General features: G+C 39.9%; 2 protein-coding genes across 2 annotated transcripts; one reads left to right on the forward strand and one right to left on the reverse strand.

Moving 5' to 3' along the window:
* Nucleotides 1–1,821: 1,821 nt before the first annotated feature.
* On the forward strand, nucleotides 1,822–4,637 carry LOC103951075. The gene is made up of 8 exons (XM_018648343.2): nucleotides 1,822–2,868; nucleotides 2,972–3,017; nucleotides 3,110–3,205; nucleotides 3,294–3,413; nucleotides 3,542–3,640; nucleotides 3,868–3,927; nucleotides 4,014–4,108; nucleotides 4,331–4,637. Exons 1-8 carry the CDS (start codon nucleotides 2,003–2,005, stop codon nucleotides 4,443–4,445), a joined length of 1,497 nt encoding a protein of 498 aa, XP_018503859.2. The 5' UTR covers nucleotides 1,822–2,002; the 3' UTR covers nucleotides 4,446–4,637.
* A 99-nt stretch (nucleotides 4,638–4,736) lies between these two features.
* LOC103950995 (rab escort protein 1) lies at nucleotides 4,737–9,018 on the reverse strand. The gene is made up of 9 exons (XM_018648342.2): nucleotides 8,079–9,018; nucleotides 7,756–7,872; nucleotides 7,151–7,250; nucleotides 6,586–6,621; nucleotides 6,248–6,491; nucleotides 6,082–6,160; nucleotides 5,591–5,780; nucleotides 5,321–5,401; nucleotides 4,737–5,243 (listed from the first exon to the last, which is right to left on the reverse strand). Exons 1-9 carry the CDS (start codon nucleotides 8,822–8,824, stop codon nucleotides 5,157–5,159), a joined length of 1,680 nt encoding a protein of 559 aa, XP_018503858.1. The 5' UTR covers nucleotides 8,825–9,018; the 3' UTR covers nucleotides 4,737–5,156.
* Nucleotides 9,019–11,416: the final 2,398 nt, after the last annotated feature.

Here is an 11,416-nt window from a genome sequence, read left to right on the forward strand (position 1 = left end):
AGTGACATACCTAAAAATAAGCTTAAAAACTATTGTACCATATTTTTAAAAAGAAAACTAATGAAAGGACTTGAAAACTTTGAGTTTTAATGATAATGACAAAATAAAGGGTAAAGTGAATAATATCATGATTGACTTTTTAGTGTAAAAATATGATTTTTCGTTAAAGTAAGCAGTACCGAGAACTTTTCGTTAAAGTTTCTATTTTTAAAACAACCTTTTGTGGCAATTGAGGTGGACATCCATATCAATGAAATATTCTAATTTATTTAATTAAAACACTAGAGGAAGAAAGAAAAAAAAAAAAAAACCTATCAAATTCCAACCCAAATTGGCGTCGAGGCCATGAATTGGTACCCCAATCAATACCTAGTGTTCTAAAAAACAGCTTAGGCGTTGGACCTGATGGTGCCGATGCGATTAGGTCCGAATAGTTAAGAAAAATCGAGGAGCTATTAGGCATTCGCCTAGGCACTCTTAGATGGCCTAGGTGGCTGTCTAGACGACGGTGTAGGCAGAGTGGAGGTTTCTTGATAAGAAATTCCACCGCTTCGACTCCCTTTCTCTGTGCACCACCACCTTCTTAGTTGTTGCGACTCCCTCTCTCTGAAATCCATTGAAGAAGAGGAATTTACAGCGCAAACAGAAGAAGAGGAAGCAAGAAAAAAAAAGGAGAATGTACATAAGGAAAACGGAAAGAAAAAGAAAGAAGAAGTGGAAAGGAAAGAAGACGAAGCTGATGAGAAAAATGAATAAAAGTTTTCGGTTTTCACACCAAAAAGAAGTCTCTTGACTGATGTGTGAGGGATGTGGACTAGGGATGGAGGGTAAGGGTCACACATGACCGCACACGTGGTGCTTTTTGAAAATTGGGAGGATGCATGCACCTCTTCACACCACACCACACCACACACTGACACAAGTGGGATTTTTATTTTTATTTTTATAAAAATTAGATATAATCATTCAAAATATCTTAACCAATATGGCATATATCTACCTAGGCGCCTTCCTAGACTCCGCCTAGGCACTAGGCGCTAGCCCACCGTCCGACTAGCGATAACGGTGGTGTTGGTTTGTGAGAAAGGGAGGAAGATGGGATTGGAGAGGTGGAGTAATCGGTGGGCCATTCCTCTAATTAAGAGATGATACAAATATGGTATGAAAAATATTATAAGTATAACATTACTCATATTACATTACTCTTGCTTTCTTCTTCCACTGTATTATTATAGGATAATTTTTGAGTATTCACTTTTTAGTTTTGTCCAGTAATAAATTAACACATGTTCATTGTTTTATAAAGTAATGAACATGTCATTGATTTTTCTTGAATTTTAAAAAATAAGGAACACATGACAAATTTTTATTTGGCCAAAAACAATTAATGGCCCATTTGCAACGTCTAAACAATAGACATGACAAGTTCTTGCATGATCCTAACTTGACATAAAATAACACGATCTGTTAAATTGTTATTGGGTCACCTGTTAAAAACATGTTAAGATAACAGGTTAATACAACACGATTTATTAAGATAATATGTATATCATAAAAAGGACAAAAATACGACAAACACGATCCTTTTGTCAGGTCCAATGAAGTCCAAAATTCAATAACTGGGGTATTTTGGTCAGACGACCTACCTTATTCGGCTGCAACGGTTGGTAAATCAAATCCAACAGCGATATCGCCATCGTCTCTCCCAATAACTTAATCCAAACGACCCAAAAAATTAGAAAAACTTAATCCAACGGTTCAAACACACAGAAATTTTAAAAGCTTTTATCAGATGGTCCACATATAATCCCCTAAAAAAACTAGCCGTTACAGAGAGCGTCGACTGCTCTAACGTTCCCTTTTTCTCTCCCTTCTCTCCAAATCCATCAATCCATCACCATTCTTTCTTCGCTTCCAAAACACCAAACCTTGATTTTCTTCTCTAAACCCACCAAGCCCAGTTGTTTCCGGCGAATCTTCTCTCTTTTCCGGTCATATTTTGATGGATTTTATCGGCAAGAACGCCGGAGTGGTGACTCCTGTGAAAGACCAACACGGGTCTCGATACAAGAAGCACGAGAAATCAAGATGCACTGAGAATATGAACCCCAATGTTTCGCCTGGCCCGAAACAAACTGCTTCCCCTGCGACGAAATCGGCGGGGAAGTCCCAGAAATCGGCGTCCAAGAACCCGAACCCGGTTGGTCGTTCGCCCCGGAACAAGATCCGGGAGAGGAAGTTCATCGTTGCGAAGAAGAAATCAAAGAAGGAGAACCCGAACGTCTCCTGCAAGTGCAAAGATAAGGGCAATTCGAAGATGTGCCTCTGCGTTGCGTATGAGAATCTGAGGGCGTCGCAGGAAGAGTTCTTCAAGAAGCGAAACGACAACGTCGAATCGGAGAGTTTGAAGGAGAGCGAAAGAGCTGGGCGTGAACTGGAGGAAGAAATCGAGGAGGGGTTGAGGATTCAGGACCTTCAGATTGAAAATGGGTCGGGTGATATTGACCCGGATAGTGAAATGGGTTGTTCGACAATCAAGAGAAGAAGGGACAAGTTGCTGGAAGAGGCGAGGAAAAGCGTGCCGACGAGTGGGAAGGTGATGCATTTGGTTCAGGCGTTTGAGAAGCTGCTTTCGATTCCGAGCTCGAAGGATTCGGATGAGCAGAATGGGGAGGAGGAAGCGGCGGAAGAGATTGGGAAGAAGGCGGCGAAGTGGGCATTGCCCGGATTGCAGCCTCCTCCTAAGGCGCTGGAAACACAGGTCTCGTCTTCTTCGTTTTTCCCGTCGGACTTGTTCTTGACGTCGGAGAATCTCGGTCTGGATCGGCGAACTTCAGTCTCTTCTTCTTGGGATGGAAGTCTGGGAAGGTTAGCAATTATACTTGATTATAGTTAGCATGAGAATTTGATGCACATCAGATGTTTGTTGTATGTCCTGACTGAGTTTGGTTGTGCTCTTTTGACTAAACAGTGTCTCAAGCAGGACTTCGAATGGGGGGCGAAGGAGCCGAAGAAATGTAATTCTTGTCCTTACTGTTTTTACATTGTTTGGAGATTGAAAATGATTTGACTAACTCAGGTTACCTTTGCATTCGGGTTCGAATTTCAGAGCTCTGAGTCTTCCAGCACAATCGGAGGAGGGAGATGGAAGAAGAAGAAGCAACAGAGAGCCACTAGCGCTAAGCCATTCAAGCTAAGAACAGAGGTAAACTGTGCTGAAAATGAATGGTATCGAAAAGCACTTGAAAGTTTACTTGGTTTGCGTTGCTTCTAACTTTGTTTTGTGATATCAGGAAAGGGGAAGACAAAAGGAGGAAGAGTTCACGAAGAAGCTACAAGAGATGATGATGGAGGAGGAGAGGCAGCGGATACCAATTGCTCAGGGCCTCCCATGGACAACTGACGAACCAGAGGTATCAATACCAATTCAATGTCCCAAATCACATGAAAAGGACTATATTTAAGTGATTTTATTGCTATTGCAAGACGGACAAGGCCGAACCACTAACTTGTATGCATATCTTTGTATTTGTCATCTCAGTGCTTACTGAAACCTCCAGTAAAAGAAATAACAATACCAACAGACCTGAAGCTCCACAGTGACATGCGGGCAGTCGAGCGAGCTGAGTTTGACCATCAGGTGATTTTGAAAACTTCAGCCTTAAGAATATGCGCTTTGTCACTATATTTGCAATCACTCTCGGCTTAGTAGTGCATACAAACTCTGTTTGGAAAAATTGTTTTCAGGTAGCATTTGGGAAATGAGTTTTGCCTCGATTGTGTAGAATTAACTTTGCGACAATGAATTGCTTTTCTGAATACGAATTGCTTTTCTGAATGTGGTTTTAATGCGTGTGCACCCATCAGGTGGCAGAGAAGATGAGCCTGTTTGAGCAATACAAGATGGAAAGAGAAAGACTGCTGAAGGTAAAGAGTTATTGCACTTGATGAGCTTTCTACTGTCGTAGTTATTCTCGACCTGAATTATGAGTTTTGGTATTGTTCTCTTGCAGTTGGCAGAAGAGGAGGAAATAAGAAGATTGAAAAAGGAGCTTGTTCCGAAAGCTCAGCCAATGCCCTACTTTGACAGGCCTTTCATTCCCAGAAGGTACTTGAGATTGATCCGATTGTAATCCAATACATAGACCCTTTCTCTTGAACTTTGTTGCATGTCTAGAACTTTGGCATGATTGTAAACCGATATCCTCAATACGTGCTGCATCCCATCGAACCTTCTTTGTTGAGCGGGATATATTCTGATATTCATTGTATTTATAAGTAGGATGTGATACAGTTTTCTTACGTCGAGTTCATGTTTCTTCGTTGTTAGGTCAATGAAGCATCCAACCATACCGAAAGAACCGAAGTTTCATGTGCCTCAAAACAAGAAGATCAAATGTTACTTGTCCTGGAACGAGATGAGCACCTACACTTACGAACATTGAAGACGAGAAAGAACCCTTCATCGGTTTCTCCTTAGCCTTGTTCATTCCCCCCTTTCGTATTAGTGACCAATAATCGTGTCTTTTATATTTCTTTTCCTCCAACTTATTTCTGACATTACTTTTGATCTTGTATATGTTTTGAAGCAACTAGTTTAGTTGCAATTTTCCCACCATTAATTTGATTCTTTGAAACATCTTATCATGTGACAATCGTCGTTCTTTCCCAAATGAAGTTTATGTTTGGGATTCAAGGAAAACGTGTGGAAAATACATAAATATTTACTATCAAGATTCGAAATAATCCAATTAATCTCTTTGGGATGATGAATATTTCATACATTTGTAATAAAAGTATTTATGTATTTATTTGCAAAAAAAGAAATAAACTTACAAAGAACGCAATTTTTTTTTTCAAGCGTCTTTTTAGAGGTTTGTCCTATTTTGGTCTCAAGAACAAAAAAATCGCCCGCTTTTGAGCATGGTGAGCATGGAGTGCATGGCCGTTTTGTCCTATTTTGGTCACAAGAACAAGAAAATGGCCCACGTGTGTCAATTTTCCTATTAATTATCAATCAGATAGGAAGTTAACCCGAATAATTGTGCTCCAAGGTAGCAGAAGATTTCTTTCTCGGAGAGCAAGCAAACTATATATTTTTGTCCGACGATATTTTACTCTTAAAAGGTTGAAGACTTTGAGGAGAAGTGGCTCACTCAGTCCTCACTGCCATCATCCTCCAAATTATCAACCGCGTTTGTCCCTGGAAAGAATTCTTCATGTGGATACAACGTATGGAAGAGCTGCCAAGTACAAGCATAATTTGTATGTTAATTATAAAGTTTTACATAATTGATTCAAGAAACTAAGGATGACATACCGCCGCAGTTGAATCTATGAGATCATTGTAGTCCAGATTGGCATCTGGCATCGGAGTTGAGAGGAAATAACCCTGTTCATCCTGAAATCAAAGTTAAAATCGTAAAATTCATCGTACATCATACAACCAAAGATTCAAATCCCATATGCCAAATCGACAACCACATGGTTTCAACAAGAAATGGCTGCATATGTATGAATGAAGACTACTCGGAGAGTTCGTGAAAGTTATGATTGAGAGAGAGAGAGAGAGAGGGAGAGAATGGCACACCGTAGTCAGTTCCTGAACATACAACATGCTCCATAACAAAGTAGGTTTTACTTCGGCATCTTCACCATCAAGGATGCGATCATAAGGGTTTCCAGAAAGCGCAAGTTTGAGAAGCGCATTCATGGCATCACGTAGCAACATTTTCCCTTGTTTGGCGTCCTCGCATAAAACAGAAAAGTACACCACAAACCTGAAGAATGTCAATTTAACAGATTTATCAAAGGGGTGAAGGCATATTACTCTTTGCACCATGTTTATCCATCTAATCCAAATGTAAGCATAGGAATATCCAAAAAACTGTGATTCACCCAAAGAAAACCTAAACAATTTACCCTAAGCAAAATATTAATGCTTGATTTTGTACATCTGGTGCATAAATCCAATCATAAACACATGCGCAAACGTAAAATCATGAAAAATATTTGTGTATCCCTGTGTAGGCTGTGTGCATGTATGTATGTGAAGACTTTATTGGTTTAGCAAAAACATACATGCCCTTTGGACAAACTTCAGCCGAACTTCCACCTATTTGGATTGCCCGGATCGAAGCATCTTGCTCAGGGTACAAAGCTAGCGAGGAAAAAAATGGAATCGACTGATTATGTTCTTGTTACTCATTTTGAACAAAGCACAAAATCTAAACATATTACGTCTTACATCTTGGAGGATATACAAGCAAACAGTTTGATATATCTGGCTTCAGTGAACTGGTTGTAATGCATATTCCCCTAGCCACCTTTCGTTTATCGTCTTTCTGGCATAAAACTTGAGGACTTCCTCTCACGTCTGGTGGAGATGAAATTGGCAGCGATGGGACCTTGAAAGTTGGATCCATAACTAGCTGATCACTATACAAATTCTGACCCGAAGCTAATCTCACACCTTTATATTGGCCACTGTCCTGCAAATATTCAACATTCAGAAAACCAAACTTTAACTTCTTTCGATTAACCATGTAATATAAGAAACAAGTATAACTATCCTCACTCACATACCTTGTCCATAAGCACGGCAACTGGAACTCGTTGAGCCTGCATGGCAGATTTCTCAGATACAAGATTTAAAACAGAATAAAATTGTAAAGAAAAAAATGTCCTCAACAACCAAAAAAAACCCCTCCGACACCATATGGCTCCCAAAATCTGACCCCTATTTCTCCCCATAATTGACATAAAAAGTCACAGATAACAGAAGGACCAACTATGCGACACTCGGTGGAGTTGGAAGACTTGGGGAGCTATTAATCTTGGACACATACGACTTCATGTATCAACATTGGCACATGAAGCAAATATTCATATCTATACAACAACAAAAAAGTTTTATACCACAAAGTGGGGTCGAAAGTATGAATCCGAGAACGGCACTGCACTCATACACAGGCACAAATTAAAAAAAAGGAAGATAGCGAAGAGTATATGTTAAATAAGATCATGAGTATTGACGCAAAAATAAATAAATAAGTACGAGCATACATATATGAACAAGCGTGTACTGGGCAACAATGATGGAGAAACACTTCCCATGACAAACAAGTAACAAATATTTGCATGAACTTACACAAACGCAGCCTTTAACAGCAGCGCGGCGGCTTATAACTCCTGATAAGTTCCCATGACCATACATAGGATAAATCATAGCCTCAGGTGCATTTGTCAACCTAATAGGAACAAGAACCATTAGTAACTTATTATACTTATTAACTATCATCTTTGAAATAAATATGAGACATATGACTGAGATAAGTTTCATACTGGAATCATCAGCACACATATGAAACAGTCAACATACAACAACAACAACAACAAAGCCTTTTCCCACTTAGTGGGGTCGGCTATATGAATCCTAGAACGCCATTGCACTCGGTTCTGTGTCACGTGTCACGTTTTCCGTTAGATCCAAGTACTCTACACCATTGAGATTTTGATTTCAATGAGTCTGACAGGATTCCACCTATTCAAGCTTCATTCTTGTTTCTCCTCTAGACAGATAAACTCAGCTCTACATTATCTTCCTCATATTGATAGTGGATAAAACAAAACAGACCACATTTGATAGTATTAACACTATATGAATACCAAGTTAAGCATCAGTACAATAAAACTAAATAGAATCTAGACATCACAGGATACCGTGATGGGCGGAGTAGAAAGGACAAAACAAACCTCGATTTGTAGAAGATTGATAACCGCTCGATCCCATCTCTTGTCTTAAGTATACTTTTACAAGCTTCCAGGTTGTCTTGATCATAGTCTACCATGGCAATGGCATACAAAATAATTCTACAGAGAAGGAAATGACATAAGGTGCCAGCATACTGAAGACAGATTCAGAAACAGCGTGCGGTGAATGCTGATGTAGGTTACCCATAAATCATAGCAAGGCAATTAGGAACACACATATATTAAGCATTGTGATGCAAAGCAACAAGATCGGAACCGAAAACAAAACAAACAAACAAACAGAAAAAGGGTAACGTGATGTGTACGATTTGATCTTGTGTGGCAATTCCACTCTGTTTAAGTAATCAACGAAGGGACTCTCCAAATCTTCATCTGAAATATTCCTACTCTCACTATTTCCTTCACTCCCTTGTTCGTCAGAGGCTGCTTCCAAGTGCTGCCAAACAAGCTTGAAGAACCCCATCAGCTTATTCTTCTCCATGAGGCTGAGCCTCTTGTCTTTGAATATTGCTACTCGAGAGTCTGGAACGTTCCACAACTCCCCAATATCGTCGTAAATGGACTTCATTTCAATGCCCTTGAAACACAAAAATGATGACACGCCCGATCTCCACAGAAGGTCCGTGGCTTTGTCTGCAAGAAACAAAACCTTAGGCCCGCTAAGGTCAATGTAGAATCTTTTGGGGTTATGCTGGGCAAGGGCTTGAGGGGCATAGGTAACCGTCTCAATGTCGGAGTGGAGCAAGCGCCGGGTGAGGGGTAAGGCGGTGTAATCATCATGTCCCGTAATTGTGGAGGTGGTGGTGGTGGTAGTGGTTGTGGAAGAGGAGGAGGGTGGGGAAGCATGAGAATTTAGGAAGGGAAAGAGATCATCCAGGGGAAGAGAGGCGAAGTGGCCGCCGTAAAATTCGTTAGTGTCAAGGTGAAGAACAGCTTTTCCGACAGTAGAAGCTGCGGCAGCAATCACGGATCCAGGGAGGCCCGTTCCAAGAACAATAAGGTCAAAGGTGCTGGGTGTGATAGGAATGCGGTCATCAAAGAGTTGACTCATTGCTCCGCAACAATAAAATTCATCATACAAATTTTGGTGCCGAATCGCCCTCTTGATTCGCTTCCATTCCCCTCGATTCCTTTGCTCGGATCGCGACCCTATTAGGATCCTTTTCGGGATGGTGACTGCTTGGCCGGTGCCCAAGAACGCTGAAAGAAGATCGGTAGGTGGGGAGATTAAAGGTTTTTTTTTTTTGAACAATTGATATTATCTAGCTAAAAATGAGAGAATGAGATTAATCTCACCATAAGCTAGCATAATATGGTTTAAATTCACCTTTTGCGATAATTGAACCTAAGACCTACTAGTGAAAAGGAATATCACTAGACCGTAATACTAAGTAGCAAGAAGATTAAAGTTTTAAACTACATATGTTAATCTAAAACTCCATTTGTCAATCAAAAGATGATGAAAAGATAATTTTGTCTTTTACCACAAGGCTTCTCTCAACACCCTGAGAGTGATTAAACGTATTCCCCGTAATGGACGTCATAACTTTCCACTACCTTATTAGTTTGGTAGTTTCCGAAAAACTAAATATGCAGCTTATGGACGTGGTAACCGCATATCTCTATGGGGATCTAGATACAAAAATCTACATGAAAGTTCCAGAAGGACTTACATTGATTGGTTCAAATAGTTCCAGACCACAAAACACTTTCTCGATTAGATTGAGGAGATCACTTTACGTATTGAAACAATCTGAGCAGATGTGATATAACCGTTTGATTGAATATTTGACAAGTCAGGGTTATGTGAACAACGAACTATGCTCATGCGTGTTCATCAAGAAGTCACATTCCAGATTTGTGATCATTGCAGTTTATGTCGACGACATGAACCTCATCGGAACTCTGGCAGAGCTTGAGGAAATTGCCGTTCACTTGAAATTGGAATTTAAGATGAAAGATCTTAGGAAAACTCGATATTGTCTCGGTCTGGAGATTGAGCATTATTCGGATGGAATCCTAGTACATTAATCGAACTACACCCAAAAGGTGTTGCGACGTTTTAGTGAGGATAAAACGAAGTCTTCAAATACTCCTCTAGTCGTTCGAACTCTAAATGCTAAACGAGATCCCTTCCGTCATAAGGAGGATGAGGAAGAGATTTTGGGGTCTGAAGTTCCATACCTAAGTGCAATTGGTATTTTATTGTACTTAGCTCAATATACTAGACCCGACATCTCTTTCGCTGTTAATCTAGATACAGCAATACACCTACACGCAAACACTGGAATGGTGTTGAAGAAATTTTCCGCTATCTCAAAGGTACGACGGATTTGGGCTAGTTCTACACCCATGAATCCTCGAGAGGAGCCGCTACCCCCTCAATCCTCAGGTTGATTCTCGCCTCGTTGGTTATGCAGATGCTAGTTATCTGTCTGACCCACATAGGGCACATTCTCCAACGGGCTATGCTTTTACCATTTGAGACATCGCAATATCTTGGAGGTCTACCAAGCAAAAACTAATTGCAACTTCTTCAAACCATGCTGAGATTCTCGCTTGAATGAAGCCTGACATGAGTGTTTTTGGTTGAGAGCAGTCATGGAACATATTCGAAGCACTAGTAGTATTGCTACTGTCGTTAACCTTCCTATGACGATCTTTGAAGACAATGCAACATGTATTGATCGGTTAAAGAATGGATACATCAAGGGAGACAACACCAAGCATATAATGCCGAAGTTCTTTTATTCTCACCAGCAACAACATCATTAGAACATTGAAATCAAGCAAATATGTTCCCAAAACAACCTGGCCGATCTCTTCACCAAGTCATTGCCTAAGTCTACTTTTCAGAAGCTTGTCCAAGGAATCGATATGCGTAAATTATCTGAGTTGAATTGCTTGTAGTTATCTTATTTGAAAGTTATGTCTAACTCAAGGGGAGTATCCTGAAGCATACTCACTTGATCTTAATGTACTTTTTTTCCTACGATTAGGAGCATTTTTCCCACTGGGTTTTTGCTACCTAACGAGGTTTTGATGAGACATCCATCCTAGGATGATCATACTCCGTTAAGTTCACTACTTTCGTCATGTATGACGTTTGTTTTAGACATTATGCATACTTCTCACTTTTCTCCTTAGTCTATGGGTTTTCACTTGTCTTAGGTTTTACCATATCGAGGTTTTGTGAGTTTTACAACCAATGCATACTTTCTTTAATTTGTGATTCGCATTCACCTGTTATGCCGACGACTTCATCAATTGTTCTACCTTATCTGCTGAAGACCTGATGCGATGTTTTGTTTAAGTATTTACACACTCAAGGGGGAATGTTGCAGTCATATTAGATTAGGAATGTGATTGTATAAATTTTAGTGTAGGCTAGGGATATCTTGGGATATTCCCTTTAGTATATATTATCCTATTAGAGTTGTAATCTTATTAGGGTAAGGATTTAACCTATCCTACTACTATAAATTAAGGATTTAACATATCTTATTACTATAAATAAAGGCACAATAGGGTGATAAAACACACACATCAGAATTACATCTTTCTTCTCTCTCTCTCTTGCCGCCGGCCCTTTCCTTCTCTAGTCCTAAATACAATTATGTAAATTAGGCCTACAACAATATAT

Source organism: the organism of the source record quoted next, unplaced genomic scaffold, assembly GCF_019419815.1.
Source record: "Pyrus x bretschneideri cultivar Hongxiangsu unplaced genomic scaffold, Pyrus_bretschneideri_v1 Contig13, whole genome shotgun sequence".
Classification (NCBI taxonomy): domain Eukaryota; kingdom Viridiplantae; phylum Streptophyta; class Magnoliopsida; order Rosales; family Rosaceae; genus Pyrus; species Pyrus x bretschneideri.